The sequence below is a fragment of the Solanum lycopersicum genome, chromosome 9 (assembly GCF_036512215.1).
Source record: "Solanum lycopersicum chromosome 9, SLM_r2.1".
Lineage (NCBI taxonomy): Eukaryota > Viridiplantae > Streptophyta > Magnoliopsida > Solanales > Solanaceae > Solanum > Solanum lycopersicum.
Window position 1 is genome coordinate 63940289 of NC_090808.1, and position 19189 is coordinate 63959477.

The window sequence follows — 19189 nt, forward strand, 5'->3', positions numbered from 1 at the left end:
TCTTGTTTATGAAGATATTAGGGAGATCTCAAAACCCTAACTAACGTATCTTCTTCTTTATCACCTTTCAATTAAAATACCAAAAAGAAGATCAAAATATATCCATTAGAGCATAATTAGTTCAATGGACAATAATTATCTTTGGGAGATCTTCACTAATAACAAACAAAATATTAGTGAAGATCATGTTGATCATAACCACCACCTACTTCAGATTCAGATTCCTAATTTCCAATTAAATGGATTTTCCCAACAAGATCATCAAGATCTCATAGAAGATCATGTTGGTTCGTCAATTATTACGTCTCAGTTCCAAACAAGTTGTGATCAGCCGTATAAATCTTCAACCGTCAGCACAAATACTTCAATTATTATGCCTCAGTTTCAGAGAAGTAGTGATTATTTATGTAAATCTTTGATTAGTACGAAAAGTACTTCAATTATTACGCCTCAGTCCCACACAAGTTATGATCGGCTGTATAAATCTTCAGTAAATAGAAGTAGTACATCAATTATTATGCCTGGTCAACTCCAGACAAGTTGTTGTGATCGACTATATAAATCTTTTACTAAGGAGGGGTTAAGTAGTCAAGATGAATCAAATAAGCTCAAGAAAGCTGTGCATAGAAATATTGAAAGGCATAGAAGGCAAGAAATGGCAAATCTTGTTACTTCTCTCAGATCTCTAATTCCCATTGAGTTCATCAAGGTGAGATAACTACTCCTTTTAGACTCTGGCGTTACGTTTGTCAACAAACAATGATTAATATAGGTATTTTACCATAAAATTCATATTAATTGATGTATACTTTTTGGTTTCAAGAAATGATTTGGAAATAAGTAATTAATATTAAGGTAAAAAAAATGTTTTTAATATATCGACAAGTAAAAATTAAAATTTGTTTTTAAAATACGGGACATAGTTTTATTTTCCTCTCCTCTTTTTTTCTTTTTTTGAAAAAAAAAATGTTGAATATATGATCATTGACAAAAAAAAAATTGTTTCCAAGATAAAGTATATATATCAGCCTGTGTTATTTATTAATTCTAGTTTCTCTATATGTCTTTCTTTCTAATTTTTTTTGTAAGGGTTTCATTATATTGAGTACAAAAAAATTGAAGAACTTTTGCATTGATAATATAAATTTTTACATTATCTCTATAATTTAACATGTTATTTATCAATTTTTTTTATCAATGCTTACTACTAAAATTATTTGCAATTACCTTCTAATTATACTATGTTATTTATCATTTTTTATCAATGCTTACTGCAAAAATTATTTGCAATTACCTTTTAAATGACTTGATTATATAAATATCTTTTATTTCGTTAGTACACACACCATGAACTTTTTTATTTTTAAATTATAACATGATTTGAATTTTTTTTATAAAAATAGGGTAAACGTTCAGCATCAGATCATATGCATGCAGCCGTGAATTATATAAAGTATCTTCAGAAGAATATACAAGAGTTGGATAATACAAGAAAATGTATTATTTCATTGGATAATCAAAATAAAAGTTCAACAATTGTTGATACTTTTCAACAAAATAATAATTGTGTCACAGTGAATAAATGTGAAGATGGTATGGAAATTCTGATTAATGTCAATAATAGCAATAAAGAGGATATATTTTCTTTATCCAAAGTGTTGAGATGGCTACTTAAACAAGGGCTAAATGTGGTTAGTTGTGATAATTCCAAAAAAGATGAAAGGACTTTGATCAGGATCCAATGTCAGGTAAGAAAAAATTAATATACATATTTATATATTTCAATCTTGCAAATAATAGTTTGGTTATTAGTATTTAAAATATTAGTAAAATATACTCTTTTTTGTTTCAATTTATACTACTAAAAAGAAGCTATATATTTCATCGTTGATCCGTCTTTGTAAAATATATCTTTAAATAGGATTAGCAACGAATTTTTCTATTTAACAATATAAATTTATCCATCGCTAAATCCAATATCTTTAATTTTTATATATTTTATTTATATTTCGGTTCTGTGTATTTAAAATAATCACATTTTTATGTTAAATTATTAATTCAAAGCTTTCATTCTACATCAAATGGCTCTAAACATAGAAATGACATGACAATTGAGATGTTTTATACTATAAGATTCAAAATATATATGATGTGTTATACATGATTATAGTTTATAATGTCACAAAATTATTTAAAATTTTCTTTATATTCATAATTTTTTGTGTTCAGCCAAACTAAGAAATATGAGACAAAACGAAAAAAAGTTGATATTATGTACATCATAATAACACAAGGGGGGTAATTGGGTTAGCCTAATTTTCTCTTAAGCAATGGACTAGGTTGCTTTATTTGTTCCTTGGTTCTAAAATGTAGAATTATGAAGTGCATTAAAGTAAAAACACAATTTTTTTACGTGAAAAATATCCAATTCTTTTAATTATAAATTTCAAAAATGGCATGATAGTTTTTATTTCATATTTTATTATATGTTCTCTAAAATAATCAAAATAATATCCGAACAATGTCATTATAATTTATATAAAAAAAAATTGTGTTATATACCTCTAGAATTAAGGATACAAAATGTTGTGTTCATTTATAAGGAATATATTTACTCTTCAAATAAAATAATTAATCATTTTCTTGCAGGTGAGTGATATATCATCAGGTCTCACTGTAGTTGGGTTGCAAAAGAAACTGACTGATGTGATTAATTAAAAAAAGGTGGATTCAGAATTTAAATTTGGTAAGTTCAATTTTTAAAATTCTTAGCACTGATTTAGCTATATTTTTGAAGTCATGAGTTCGAAATATGTATTCCTTATATCATTTGCTACACTTTCATAGTTTTCACGTGTATATATCTAAACTTCTAAAGGATGAGTTTATTCCATGTAAGACTTTGATTAATTTTAGAATGAATTTATCTCGATTTGATTGGAGATTACAGAATCACAAAATAACTTTTTCGGAACTATAATGTTATTTTTATTTCATATTGAAAGTAAGATAATTAATATCAAGATAACTTGTTCTTCATCTAAACAACCCCTTAGTGTTGTGTTAGTATTTGGACCTATTATTGCATGCAGTTTTTTTTATTATAAGGACTTGATTTTAGTGCTAAAAATTGACAGCATATATATTGCTAAAAGTAAGACACCTCCAAGCTGGCTAACGTCCTTGCTTGCTTGTAAAGTTATATAAATACCAACTTTGTGTCTTAGAATTATTTGATTGCATAAGATATGGGCATATGATGAACAATTAGTGAAAGTGACGTACACAAATTTTTTTTGTAAACAGTGTCGATAGTGAAAGAAGTTAACAACTCAATAAATCACTATAATGATAAGCAGTGTCCTATGCTATATTGTTTATATTCCAACATTTTTCTTTGGTACCAGCTATCGCGACTTGGTGGATTATAGAGCCAGGGTAAGGACAAATGGGTGTACGAGCCTCGACAGTACCAACATTGATGAAAAAACCAAAAACTTAACCCCGTTGCATCTTTAGCCTATGTAGGATTTAAGATTAAGTCCAAGATTCAAGTCAAATGAACCTTCTTCCTCATCTCAGGGTTTGTTTCAAATGTTTGTTGTTCAATATCTCAGTACTCAAAAAGTTTAACTAGTTTCTCTTCCGACCTAGACTATTCTCGAACTTAAAAAGGGTATAGCTGTGGATATATATCATGTACCATTAGAGACAACTCTGTAGTTTAAACCAAAGGTCAACAATTTATAATAGGATCAAGTTTTTTCAATAAATTTCAAATTACTTGCAACAAAGTGATAAATTTTCTTCTTCATGACTTAAGCAATTACATTAAATGAAGTTGAACTATTATCATATAAATAAAACAATACATGTTATTCAACAGAAATAAAAAGTACGTAATATAATTTTCCGACAAATGATGTTTGTCTGACCACGCCAAATTAGTAAGGAAAAATTAAAACATACATATTACACACTAAGAGAAAAACACAAAGAAGATAGTATTTCTATAAACTATTTATTCTTAGATTAATTATTATTATTATGTATGAACTGACAATCTTTTACAAGATATTACAAGGTAAAAACAAAAATGTTTTGCTAGTCAAAAACAACTACACCTATGTTGTTTTTTTATCTAGACATATCTTGATCTTCTCTTTTCTTTGAAACAAGAAAAAAACAAAATACAAATACTTAGCTTATTCTCTTACAAAATCAGGCTTAGCTTAGCTTATCTCATACAAAATCCAAACAAACAAACAAATTGAAAACTAAGAAATTAACAAAAAGAACATTATTTTTTCTTGTGCAAGCACCTTTTGATGATGGAAGTTGAAACATATATGGTGCCTTCTCCCTTGTTCCCTTCAACTCTATGCACATTTATTTTAAACCTTACAATTTTTTTTTAGAGAAAATAATCACCCTAAAGCTCACATGTCATTCCAACTTTGAGCATTCGCTTCGTTGGGATATCGAATACTTTGTTACTACTCTGTCTTAAGTTCCTCTTGAGGAAATTGTATGCGTAGTTGATCACCATTCTTTTGGTTACACCAGACCCCTTGCACGCGACAACGTCTTGTTCTCCAACCAAATGAACCACTCCCATGTTGGAAGCTCTCTCAAGTACTTCGACGTCTTTCTCAATCAAGGAAGCAGTTTCTCCTTGATTGTCTCCATTTGCTGCAACTGAGAACATGTAATCTTCCTTGATGTAGTTCTTTAGCCTTTCTACCAATAACTTCTCGATAGGCTCTTCCTCATTGCGCATTTCATTGTATCCATAACGTATCACACAACGGAACACATAGAGGTCATATGGTTTCACCCTTCTGAAGAGGAACCTTTCTTCTAGTGGAACTTTGCTTATGGGAAGTGATTTGACAGAAGCGAACACGAGGACAGAGTGTAAAGCAGGTACATTCTCAACATAATGCTTGAAGATTGGGGGGATTCCGTGGACTAGTTCAGAGTAGAAAATGGCAAGACCTGGAAGGCGATGTGAACAGGTTGCATCCAATGTTTCTTTAACTTTTTCGGGAGAGATCTTGTGTTCTAGCTCGTAGTGATACTTCTTACGGTACACATAGTTCCATACGTACATGATAAACATTAGGAACAGAGCTAAAGCCACAGGGAGGTAACCACCTTGTTCAAACTTGTAAAGGGCTGCGCTTAGGTATACAAGCTCAACCGAAACAATGATTAGAATATAGACGATAATAAGAAGAATGTTGGTTTTCCATATCAAGATCATGACTAGTAAGAGGAAGCACGATGTTAGGAACATCACAAACACCACTGCTATTCCTGTAATCAAGCAATAGAGTGATCGAGTTAATAATATAGAAAAGAAGGCAAGTCCCCTGCACTTTTTACATGTTTATTTCACTCCGTAGAAGAAATAGAGTTAAGTGGCCTTTACCATAAGCATTGCTAAGCTTTTCAGTAGTCTTGAATCCGATAGTGGTAAGAACACAAGCGATCATGAGAAGGTTATTGATTTCAGGAATGTAGATTTGTCCATGATGTTTCTTTGATGTATGCACGATTTTAACACGAGGAAAGCATCCTAAAGCCAGAGATTGCTGGATTATAGCGAATGTCCCGGAAATCAAAGCTTGACTTGCAATGATGGCTGCGAATACAGCTATGACAAACATTGGCCAATATATAGGTTCTGCATTTAATAAACACAAGATGTCAATTCATTTCCCAAACATAACTACTACACACAAGTAACTGATGATATAAAGAACTTTGACACTACCAATGCAATTTTTACTTACTTGGAATGGACGCGTAGAAAGTGTTAGCAACATCACCAGAGTTTTTCATTAAATAGGCACCTTGACCGAAATATGCTAATATGAGAGCCGGGTATGTGACAAAGCACATACTTATCTGAACAGATCGAACACTGAAATGACCAACATCAGCAAATAGTGCCTCAGCTCCTGCAATTTGTTTTTGTTCAGATGTTATTTCATTTCTCTTCTGAATTAGTACTCAGTAAAAATTTCAAGGTTGTTGGAAGCAAATTGTTACCTGTTATACACATAACAACTCCGCCAAGGGAAACCCAAGCGTCTTTTCCATTTCTTTGGAAATAGGTCACGATGTACATAGGATTAAGTGCTCGGAAAATAGCTATATCATAGATCACGAAGTTGTAAACTCCAATACCAGCAATCAATACAAACCATAAGCAAAGTATAGGTGCAAATGTGTAACCAACTTTTTCAGTTCCAAATCTTTGAAACATGAACAGAAGTATCAAGATGGCTACTGCAAGCCAAACGATCCTGTCTGTATACCACGAAAACAAACAAATGATTAGTAAATCGAGAATTAAAACAGATAAAGAAGTTGATATTTTCATTAACAGATGCAAAATTTACCTTCAGTCATTGCGTCTGGAGCAGCTGCTTTAACTCCTCCAATTGCAGACAAAACTGATCGCATAAATTAGCTTATTAGTATCATAAACTCTGTTAATCTCCAGTGTTCTAATTCGTATTATTTCTGTTAGAATAAAAGAGAGGGAAATCAACAACGTGCCTGAAATACAGGGCGTTAGGACACCATCACCGATAACCATGGAAGTACCAAGCATTGTTGCAATTAGCAGAAAGAACTTCGCGAATTGGCTGTTTTCTAGCATCGACTTAAGTTGTGATGCCCTACGTGTACGTCTATCAGGCATATCAAGTTTAAAAGTCGAGACATCGCTGTCTTCTGCCATTGTACTCGGAATCAATCCCACCTTGGAATATCGGCATATCAATGAATATAAGGCGAACGTACCACCTGAAATTAAAAGACAAAATCATGAGTTAAAAAGGAAATTAAAGCATAGTAAAAGTGTGTAGGTGAAAAGTACTTACCATCTCCGTTGTCATTAGCTTGGAGAACGATGAATACGTACTTGACGACAGGGATCAAGGTGATCGTATACAAGATGAGAGATAGAGCACCAAGTATATCCTCTTCGTGTTTTACTCCTTCGAGAAAGATGGTTGAAAACACGTACAATGGTGACGTTCCAATATCTCCATACACCACTCCTATGCTTTGGAATGCAAGTTTTAGTAGCACAGACATTCCGACTACCTGCTCAACCACAAAAACATAAAAGGGCTAAATCTCAGTAGATCATAACAGCAAGGCCACTCTGCTACTTACAATACCATGTCTTGTATTTAAATAAGGTGAATCATAACACCAAGGCCACTCTCCTACTTACAATACAATGTCTCGTATTTAAATGAGGTAGCTAGCTAAAACACACCTTTTTGGCATCGGGCAATTTGCTTGCTTCGACATCCAAAGAGTCATGTCGTTTCAACTTTTGGCTCGAAGGCTTCTTTCCCTTGAGTTGTAGCTCCATAGGAACATCATCTTGGTTATCCTCAATGTTGCTCCCCATCTTCTTCTTTTTTTTAATTTATGAAAACGATTTTAATTTTTTTTTGTTTTGTTTTGAAAAAAGCTGATCAAATCAAGCAAAATTAAAATTGGTTGAGTTCCATTGACATGTAAACTTAATCACCAATGAATTGGTTGCTTAAAAAAAGAGAAGAAAAACGAAGAGAAACGTAGGTGGGAGAGACCAACGAAATGCAAATGAATGATTGATTGAATTCGAAATCAAAACACCTCAGAACTCAATCAACTACGAAATTTGTATGATTGATTGAGTTCGAGATCAAAAACCTCAAAACTCAATCAATTACAAAATTTTCGCAAAAGCGTTTCCCAACACTACAATTCTCTTATTACACCAATCTATAAAGTTGATACCAAAATCGACTGATTTAAAATATGTGAAAAATATATTATAAGAGAAAAAATTGGCCTAAGAATTCATATTGACCAATAAACATATCAATGGACAAACGCGTCTGACGCACCTATCTAATTTCTCAAACTCACATATGTCCTGTTTTTTTCGAATCTCATCATATGTTTTGTTTGTTAACTAATGGTCAATGTATGTAACTAAAATTCGAAAAATAACTAACTTATTGATCGATAAAAGGAGATAATTCTATGATAAATTTTTAGTACAATTTAATACATTGTTTAGTTATAAAGCTTTGGATCACTTATTTCGTGATTAGTAATTAGTATATCGTCTTAATAATTTTGGGATAACTTATATCTATTCAAACTCTTTTTATACATCACTTTTCACATTGTTGAGGATATTTTTTGTAAACAAACAACTTAATCTTATAAGTTATGCAAGTTAGTATTATTTTTTATACAATAAACCGAACATTCACTAATAAGTAATACATGGATACCTCATCTGATCATAACTAAATATTGCATAATCTCATCGTAACTTGCATTCAAAGTAAATGAACCCTTAGTGATATATATTCTATGTGGAGAATGGGAGGATTTGACTGGATTTGGGCGGGTCAAGATGGGATTGAGTTTATAGATGGACGGATTACTGATCCACCAAAAAGTTACTTGAGCCGAAATGGACTGAAGTGTGAGTCAAAACTCAACCATGTCAATTCTTTCTAAGTTTTAATTTATTTATTTATTTATTTATTTTTAATTCCTATAATATACATATTAGTACCTAAAAAATATTTTTTTTCTTTATTATGAGTATATATACAACATGTCAATATAAAAACCCTACCAATCAAGGGTCTCTTACCTTCGATTCTTCTATAAGATTTTATTTAAGTTTGAATCGATTCTTCGATTTAAAAAAAACGCGCGCCAAAACCCCTAACAAAACTAATTCGATTTGATTCGATGCCCCTATATGCTTCAAATAATGAAAATATAAAACTTTCAAATGTTTCTTCTTCTTTAAAGTAGTTAAATTACAAATTCTTCACGTATATTGTGCTATTATTTGTGAAAACTTTAATTGTCCAATTAGGTTCATTTATTTTAGCTAGCACTTTTTCATGTTCTTCTTCTTTCTCATAAAAAAATATTAATTGAGGTAATTAATTGTATTGATTAAACAAGTCATCAAATTCGTGGTAATTACAAACATCTCACATGCATTAAGGTTTGTTAAAATTAAATTGAAAAGGTATCTTTAATCAAATCAAATTTCACACATAACTAATATTAAAAGTGTCACACCTAGAACCCTCATCTAATTAACATTTTTTTTGTTCCTTTTTTTCACTTTGCAATTAACACATTACAACTAATTAAGAAATTCAAACACTAGAACATTACAAGATTGAAAAAAAAAAAGATCACCTATTTAACATAAATTTAGAAAGAAAAATAATGAATACTCATATAATTAAGAACACTAATATCCTCAAAAATCAAAATTAAAGAAGTTCATTTTAAAGTCCCTTTTAAAAATAGTACAAAACAATACAATCAACTTAACTAGTTATATAAGCAAATAAGCACCAGTAAACAAAAAATAGAAAACAGAAAAAAAAATCACAAAACATTTGAGATAAAAAAAAATAGAAAAGAGAAAAAACACTGACCTATTATGCCTATATAGGTGGAGTTGTTGCAAGTAAAGCTTAAGAAGTTTTTATTTACCCTTTTTTATACCAAGGTAGAGGGCTCAATTTATATATATTTGTTTCCTCCTTTTTTCCACTCTAGGTATTTTGTGATATTTTTGTTGAAATATTAAAAAATGTAATCAATTTATATAATTTTTTGGGAAGTGAAATAACGCGTATTGCTTTAAATAAGTTTGAATGGTGTTAAGATTGTGTTTTACATATAAAGAAATAAAATGAATGCATGGTTGAATCTTAATGATTAAGATTCAGATCATATAAACAAACACTAAGAGCCCGTTTTGATTGGATTTAAAAAAAACAGCTTTTAAATCAAAAATAAAAAGTCAAACTGAAATGATTCAAAAAATGAAAAGTAGGGAGACCTACTTTTGGTCTGACTTTTTTAAAGTTATTTTGAACTTATTTAAAGTTATTTTTCACCTATCCAAATACTTCCCAACTTATTTTAAATTATTTTTTATATTTATCGAACACTTATTCGAACAACTCTTAAATCAATTCAAACAACCTATAAATAAGTTGAATCTTAATAATTAAGATTAAAACCGCTATTAAATACAAACAGACGAGGCCTAGGTTCAAGACTATGTTCAATTCATGTGTGACAATTTTGTTTTGTTTTATTTCCATGAGCTAAAAATATTCCCTTGATAAATGAAATATTTTACTTATTAATTGAAAAAAAAGGACCATGTGGACAAAAAATGTCCTTGCAATAATGAGTTCATATCATACATCCTTGGGTTGAGATAGATAAAAGGAGGTATAAGCTATCATATAGACAAATATATGGGATTATGAGGATAAAATTTAATATAAGTATATATCGAAGTAAAGGTGTAAAGTTCATGAGAGTAGCGAAATATTATGTTTTTTTGGCCGATATAAAAAATTCATAAGTGGTAAAACTATTAAAATTATCCTAGTTCTTCATACAATTTTATCAAAATAATCAATAGTTTATAAAATTGCATAATATGCTATCATAAAGCTATTCTGAAAAAATACAACATTTATTAATCAAACTTTAGTTCAATAAAAAATAAAATTGAACATAAATTGTAGTGTACTGGTCTTTAATATAATTCTCCCATAGTACAAATTATCTTCTCTCGTTGAACTTTCATTTCTCGATGATATGATTGAGTTGTTATGTTGAATCATTTGTTGGTCAATTTGGTTGGTAAATAAATTTAACAAAAATAATGAAATTGATGAATATAAATGGTAAAGTAAAAATTGATTGAACGTAATAATAAATTCTTTAATTGTTACATGAGATATCAATGGTTTGAGAAGTAATGATATGAACTATTAATTTTATTTTTATATAAAATAAATGGTTGTTAGATATAAGAGCGTGTTTGACATGTCGGGAGGCGAGAAGCACTTATTTTGAGAAAAAAAAATTGTTGAAAAATTAAGTGTTTCATAAATTAATAAGAGTGTTTTTAAATGAAAGCAGAAACAGTTTTTCTGCTGTTGGGAAGAAGATAAAAGTTTCAGTTTTTTTTTCAAGACAAAAATATTCTTTTCATATTTACATATTTATCAATATATTTATTATTAATTAAATAAAATATTACATAAATTTGGTCAAATTTCATTTGAGAATTTTATTTTATTTTATTTTTATATAATAAATCTTATAATTCATTATTATTTTATAAATTATATATTATTTTGCGTATTATTTTGTAGCATTAGAAATAATGTAACAACAATATTTTTACAATTTAGAAAAAAGAAAAATAATCAATTAAAGAGTTCACCCTCCCAAAAAGGTATAATATTGATTGAAAATTTAAAATTTAAATATGTAAATTTTAATTTTAAAAAATAAAAATTTAATTTTTTTTTTATAGTAGACATTTAAAAGGGTAAATTATGTGGCTAAGCAAACTTATACTATTTAATTACTCATCATAGTTATAGTTTACTATAATTACCACCCACGACTAACATTATACATTAATTATATGGGCTGACCTCGAGTTTGTATAAGAAAAAGTTACATGAATTAATACATTTTAAAAAATAATTACTGATTTTAGCGATATTTTGTTTATGACCATTTATAGCAATACTGTGATAAATCTGTAATATGTATTAAAAGTGAATTATTTATGCAATATATTTGAATTATAATTGTTTTTTAAATATATTGTATTTGTTTGATAAAAAAATAGTCACGTTGTATTATAAGTGTATTAAAATGCGTGATAAGTGTATTATCCATCATTAAAACTTGTATTATATGTAAATAATAAATTATTCTTTGTAATATGTATTAAACTTGTATTATAAATCAATTAAAAGTGATCAAGTGAAAAAATGTCATTGCTATAAATGGTAAATATTTTTTATTATAGCACATTTATATAAGTTTCTCTTTGTATAATTAGTCAAGTTTGTATATATATAATTCGCCAAGATATACAAATACATATGTATAATATACAATTATTTAACCTACATACATATACAATTTGCCTCTTTCCCACTCTCTGCCCTCTCTCACTCGCATCTCTCCTCCCTCTCTCAATCTCGCTCATCTCTCTCCTCCCTCTCCTATTCTCGCTTGCCATATATACAAATGCATATGTACACAATTATATACATATACAATTCACCTCTCTCCCACCCTTTGCCCTCTCTCCTCCCTCTCCTAGTCTCGCTCGCCTTCTCCTCCCTCTCTCAATATCTCTTTCCATATACAAAAATATATTTATAATATACAATTATCTAATCAATATACTTATACAATTCACCTTTCTCCTACTCTTTTCCCCCTTTCTCTCACTTCTCTCCTCTCTCTCCCAATCTCGCTCGCTTCTCTCTTCTGTAACATGTAGCAATTTCAAATTGTAATTATCAAATTATAGCTATGGAGAGTAATTAATTATTTTGAAGTGACTATAAGTTTCTATATTTAAAATAGTTTCTCTATCAAAAAATTTTAATACTAGAAGTACATCAATAGTTGTCCTTTTTTTTTTTTTTGGTAATTTGACTATTAAAAGCATTTCTGAAAAAAAGATATTTAATCATACACAATTTGCTCATTTTTCAAATGAATAAGCCAAACAAATTGCTTTTTTTCTAAAGCACTTTTCTAAAAAGGCATTTTTAAAAAGTGCTTCTAAAAATGTTTTTTAACATCAATGTCAAACAAACTCAAATGTAATTAAATAATCTAAAAATCATGATTTTTGAAAAATTCATGTAATATGAAATTGCATGTCCGATTTCATTTTATGATTTGATGTCGCTGTATAAAATCACATGCCTAAAAATAAATAATATGATTATATAAACAAATGTATTAGATAATTTTAAGATAAATATGAGATAAATTAGTGAGTTTCACAGCGATTTTAAATGTGAAACCGTAATTTCCTGTTGAGTTTTGTAGTATTTTCCATCTTGAGAAATAGCAAGTGAGTCTAAACTTGCCATGTTTATGTAATAATTTTACTGGTGATTTATACAAATCTGAGTTACCAAAACCAAAAACCAATACTGAATTAATCAGCTTAAAAGCCACCAAATACCATATTTTGACATACAAACCACAGTTTGCAGGTCAATTAGGATACAACATTACATTCTTGATATAATATTTGGCAAAAGTGGCACCATCAAAATGGGAAAATTTGGTGCATGAAGCTTTATCTCTATTTACAGAAATGGCTATAGGTCAACACCAGAATGCTGCATGAGATACTGCAGCTTTGAATTCTGGGTCTTTGGCAAAAGTAGCAATCGACAAATCCCAGAAAACAGTGATTTACATGGATATCTACTTGTTGGAATTTCTTTGCCATCTTTCAAAGATTGGATTATCCACAACGCCTTTTGCAGAAGGACGACGTGTTGGATCTGGGTCCATCATTGCCTGAGAACATTTACAATTTGGACATAGAGAATTAGCATTTGCCTCTACAGATGACTATGGATTAGCGTTATCATACATGGCCACAGACAAACGAAATATATCATCTAACTACAGTTTAGATATACTCGGATTAAAATATATGGAATATTGTGCTTCAGATAGCGTGCTGGTTGTACAAGATGATAGATGATCAAGGCATATGAACATGAAGCATAAAGGAAAATACAAATCCAGAGACTTTTTAACATAGTAAAAGGGAAGAAGTTAATACCTTGAGTAGATTCTGAAATTGCAAGGAGTGACCCGGAAGAAGAGGCAATTTCCCCTCCCTGAGGTTTAGAAAATGAGGCCCTGATTCTGGCAGTGAAGACCCTCTAATAAGTTCATATATTGCAGCGCCCAAGGAGAATATGTCAACTTTGTCAAGATGATCATAGTTCTCATTAAGTATTTCTTGGGGCATATAACGTGCATCACCCTCTTCAATTGGCTGGCTCTTATCAAGAAGAGTTGCACATCCAAAATCACCAAGCTTATATACACCATTTTTCACATAAATATTATCTGGCTTTACATCTAAATGAGCGACCCCTCTCTGATGTATAAACTGCAATGCCTTGGCTACCTGCATATCAGAAAGCATCTCAAGTATCAATATTTTGACCTCAATTTGAACAACCATGTTTCCTCAGCCTTCCCACCCCACAAATAAAATACCCAGATACACGAACAAAAACAAGCAAAGGGAAGTCAAAAGCAAATGAAGTTAGTAGACAAAGGGTGAACTCTTAAGCATTTTGAAGAAGATCACGACTAAAAGCTCAAAATAGTTTACTATACAGGTCTTCGGCCTCTCAAAATTGAAAGCCAGTTCCAGTCATATCTCAAGCTAGAGGATAGTAATAAATCCTAAGATACATGATATAAAACAGCTCCCCTACCACCTCAAAGAGGGTTATTTGGATCACATATACAGTCAATGGTATCAGCTTCTATAACAGATATAAAACTGATCCTCTCTTTTTCTTTTTTTATACAGCCTATAGTCTGATCCTCTTTTCTCGTGTGAAAGCAACAAGCACCAACTCAATGCAGGATTTTTGGGTAATATTATATGCATTTGAATGAGAATCAAGTTACAAAAGTACAACCTACCAATGTAAATAACAAAATGGAACTAGATCTGAATATTGTATTTCCATGAAAACCTTAAAACATTATGAAGTGTTGCATCTTGTGTGCTCCATGTTTCAAGTATTAGGAGGGTGGATTAGGTTCTGACTTTGCTACAGTTGTTTTCCCTAAATAACAGATAGAAATCACAGTTATTTTAGCAGTTGAAGTTTCATGATTGATGATATGCTCATTGGTTATGTATATAGTAAGAAATTATCTCTTTGGTCGATGAATTATAATTGGTTTGCAAGATATATATCTTCCTTCTAACTTTATTTCAGACTTATAAGACAGTCATACTCAGTACATGACACAAAGTAGCTCTTAAAGATTCCAACAAGAGCCGCACCTGATACATTGCTTCCAAAACTTCTACCTCCGAAAATAGTTTACAATATTTTTTATTGGATAAGCTGTGGTCACAGAGCTCCATTTGGATGTAAAGGTGTTCATTTTCAAACCAAGATGAATAATAACCAACTACGTTCTCATGAGGTCCTGTAAGTATAAATAACAAAACATGTTTGAACAATAATCTCTGGGGTAGTTCAAATAATAATATCAGGAACAGAAGTAGATCAGCATGCTACCTAAAGCAGCCAATGCTTGCACTTCCATCAAAGCCTGTCTCCTGGAAGAACACAATTTAAATGCATAAGTATGACTGAACTATATTGAATATAAACAGCATGCTTGGCATCACATAAGATTCACCTTATGAAGACATTGTCCAAAAATACGTGCTCAAATCTATTGAAAATGTTTTACTTGGAGAAAACACAGTATGCCAAATGTAAGAAACAGTACACATAAATTATAGATGTAGAACATTTCCTATTGCATTCTTAATTCGTATATCATGCAAACCCCATAGCAATACCACTAAAGCCTCACCCCAAACTTCCACTGATATTAGATGCTACCAATTATATGGCCAACAGGATATCAGAAAATAACTAAGGAAATGTTTCTTTTAGTTATATGATATGTCAAGAAAAATATGCACACTCTGTAGTGTCATACCATAAAGGCCAGAGTGTTGAAAGAAAGGAAATATCACCTATCTGTGTCTTGATGTAACTGTTTAGTGCTATGTTTCACTGCATACATACATCCATCAATTCTCTTAAAGACTTTGAAAACACGGCTGAAGTTCCCACTACCGATTTGCTGAAAGAATGAAGGGTCTTAGATAGGTCCAGAAAAAAATTTAAGAAAGTATTAGTAGGAGTCAAGAATACACGCATCAAAACATGCCTCAATTTCGTGGAAATCAGTACGATACCGTGACAGACCATCATTACCAGAAATTGCAGGGTTAAAACCTACAGATCAAAGAAAGAGTAACATCAGGAACTTAACAGAAAACAACACAATAATTCTGCCATGAAGAACAAAAGATCACACTCTAATTTTCTTTTGAAGTACTAAATTGTTCCAAAGAAAATAGAATCCACCAATTATTCAAACTCACTGACCAGTACCTGGGTACTTGGATCTCCTGTTACCAAAAGGATCAGCATCTATCTCGGAAGCATCCCCGAGATAAGGGTTTCTAATGCACGGAGGAGGCATGACTCGATATCTTAAAGCAATAGCAGATTGTGACACATAACTGGGACCCTTTTCTGACTCACTTATCTTTTCTGATTTCATTTCGTCTGTCCCAAAAGTATCTGTAGGAATATCTACTGGCTGCTGCTGTCCAGATAAATCGGAACTAAAAGGCCTTACCGACGCTGTAAAGATGGGCATCACGAAAGGACCACATAAGAAAGTTAATTTACAACTTTACGATTAATTATGGAAGATAATTGTGCAAACAACAAACTTCAAAACATGCTAAAGTGGAGAGAGAGAGAGAAAGAGATCTCCAGATTCAAAGGTGTCCAACAGTAACAAAAAGAACGGCTAAAAATAGAAGCTTGATAATGCAAGGGATATTCATACACAATATAGTTTCTTAAACTTTCAGAGATTATTCTGTTCTAATTTTCTTCAATATCCGAATGTGCTATTAGTTTGTCCCCTTACCTTACTCGACGCCTTTGTCATGCCTCAATAGTAGAACAAATATAAGAAAAGAAAGAAGAGAATTTACATGATAAAAGTTAAAAACTTGACAGAGCCAGTAACGATTCCACAAATGAAAAATGAAGTAAAATGGACACCAAAGTACGAAATATTTCATACCTAGTCGCGGCCTCTTTCTTGATACACTTAGAAGCTTCTCGGGTGATTTGGGACAAGGAGTATAATCATCCTAAAAGAAATAGAGGGAAACGCACAGTATGACATACTGAAACTACAGCCTGTCATAGAGAAAAAAAGTCACAATTTTTAACACTCTGGTAAAGAAATTACCTTATCACCATCAAGCCCATTACAAATTGCAGGTGCATCTGGCGTTAGATAATCCGGGGTACTGCATTCCAAAAAATTATTTATAAGCAGAAAACAAAACTAGAGGATACAATGTGAATATATGATCTTTTATATTTATAAAATCGGGGGAGGAGATTACAAGTTGGGAATCAAACCCTTACCAACAAGGTGCAAGTTAAGTTAGTGAACCAACTAAGCTACTAAGATTCACCAATACCAAGATACGATCAGGAATTGGGGGTAAAAGTTAAAAAACAAAACCTAACCAATATAAAATTGAACAGTAAGCAATCAACTTATTACACCTTAATCAGTTCCCGGTCTCATATGGAACATCAAGGGACCAAAAAAAGGGCACAATCGGAACCAGTTCAAATCTCAGTGGCTACTCTACATCTTATTCCATTCAAACCCATATCCTTCTAATCGAAAAAAAAAAGGGAAAAAAGATTTACCAGAAGAAATCTTGACTGAGAATGAAGTCCTTTTCAGCAACATCGGCAACATCAGCATCATCATCAGCATCGAGATTCAACGGCAAAACTGAAGAGAACTGAGATTGAGCTGGCGGAATGTCATCAGAATCCAGAAGTTTCTGGAATCTAGAAGGATTCGGTAAAGTAACATTAGAAAGTGAGGAATGAAGCTGTTGTTGATTAGGAAGCGGAGGTTTTGCAATCCCAACAGTGAAATGCCTAGACAGTGAACCCTTGTTCATCCTCTTCTTGCTTTTTTGGTTGCTTCTCTGCTTCCTCCTTGTTCTATTTGGAGTTTTCCTCTCCATCAGCTGGAAATGGATCTTCTTGTAGAGAGAATCTGGAGAGAGTTCGAGCTCGGTGCTTCACCTCTGTAATGGTGTCAGAAATGGGGATTTGGGGAGATTTCAAATTTGAGCGGGTTTATATAATTGGGTTCATATTATATTTTGTAAAAATTTCATATATAACAAACTTATTACGTTAAATAACATTATATGGGAGCCAGGCGTGCTGTGTAAGCTTTTTTCATGGGCCAGTAAAGCAACTTTTAGGCCCAAAGCTTCGCTTGGGCCCAGTACCCACTACACCTTGTCTTGATTTCAAGTTTTTGTACAAATTGTTCTTATTTCGGGATGATCTTTAATTTTAGTTATCGTTTGATGTAAGAGACAAAAATAAAAGATAATGATAGGATAAAATTGTGTAACTTGTTTTTGTTTGTCATATTTGAGATAATTTATTCCACCACTCATATCATAGTAATATATAAGTTATTTTACGTACATGGTGAGATAAGTTATCCCAAAATAGCTAACAAGTTATCCCAAGATAGCTAATCCGGGATAACTAATTCTGGGATAACTTATTCACAACCAAATGACACGGTAAAGTTGTGCTCTTTAACTTTTGTTCACACTGCTCATTTGGTTGATGTGTTGTTGAATTATTAATAAGTTTTATCGAACTGGTAAAATTTTCTTGAGTGCTTTTTTGTTTGTCTTTGCTACTCATTCGATCAATTCGTTATTGTATTACCTTGAAGTTTTGTTGAATTGAGAAGATTATTGTTCACAAGATATGTCGAATATTTAAGTCTTGTAAATGTTTATAGTAGATTATCAAAATATACTTGTAATGTTTTATAATGCATATTATTGAGTTGCCTTTAAATTCAACTAGATTATCAAGACTTGTAATCATTTACATTATATGTTGTGATTAACTTGAAATCTATCCTATTGGTAAGACTTGGTTCTTGTTCATTCTGTTCACGTAATTTGAATTGATATGACTTTGTGTTATCTATATATTGTTTATCTTGTTTTCTATTCACAAAATCTATTGAATAAATATAATGTGTATGTGTTATTCAACAAGACATTACTTGAATATTAATAAAAAAAATACTTCAAATAAGCTCACATTTAAAACAAATCCGTTTTACACCACCATTAGAATGCAAATGCAATTTCTACACATGTATAACAAAAAGTGAGGGAGGATTAGGCTTTAGAAAAATTTAAATATCACCATTTTATGTAAAAATTTGAATGCTTTATTGAGTTCAGAAATTAAAATTTTGTGTAATCCTCTAATTCTAACCTCAGTTGATATGTAAATCGAGATTATTGCATTGTTACATACTTGAAAAGTTTAGTTCTTAAATCTCATATTTAAATGTTCAAAAATTGAAAAATTTAAAT

The 19189-nt window shown here is 31.0% G+C and overlaps 3 protein-coding genes across 3 annotated transcripts; 1 reads left to right on the plus strand and 2 right to left on the minus strand.

The window, feature by feature from the left end:
* Positions 1-3794, plus strand: LOC101254030 (transcription factor bHLH120-like). The gene is made up of 4 exons (XM_010328292.4): positions 1-709; positions 1404-1748; positions 2650-2746; positions 3408-3794. Exons 1-3 carry the CDS (start codon positions 125-127, stop codon positions 2716-2718), a joined length of 999 nt encoding a protein of 332 aa, XP_010326594.2. The 5' UTR covers positions 1-124; the 3' UTR covers positions 2719-2746; positions 3408-3794.
* A 213-nt stretch (positions 3795-4007) lies between these two features.
* Positions 4008-7817, minus strand: LOC101253720 (potassium transporter 5-like). Its single transcript, XM_004247395.5, has 8 exons — positions 7301-7817; positions 6897-7122; positions 6571-6819; positions 6411-6464; positions 6058-6318; positions 5799-5966; positions 5435-5689; positions 4008-5319 (listed from the first exon to the last, which is right to left on the minus strand). The coding sequence occupies exons 1-8, from the start codon at positions 7436-7438 to the stop codon at positions 4433-4435; spliced, it is 2238 nt and encodes a 745-aa protein (XP_004247443.2). The 5' UTR covers positions 7439-7817; the 3' UTR covers positions 4008-4432.
* A 5258-nt stretch (positions 7818-13075) lies between these two features.
* On the minus strand, positions 13076-17951 carry WEE1 (protein kinase WEE1). Its single transcript, NM_001247946.2, is given in 10 exon segments — positions 13076-13446; positions 13718-14071; positions 14972-15120; positions 15213-15253; positions 15683-15792; positions 15880-15947; positions 16107-16361; positions 16816-16885; positions 16987-17047; positions 17463-17951. Coding segments are annotated over 10 exon segments (1533 nt in total). The 5' UTR covers positions 17792-17951; the 3' UTR covers positions 13076-13350.
* Positions 17952-19189: the final 1238 nt, after the last annotated feature.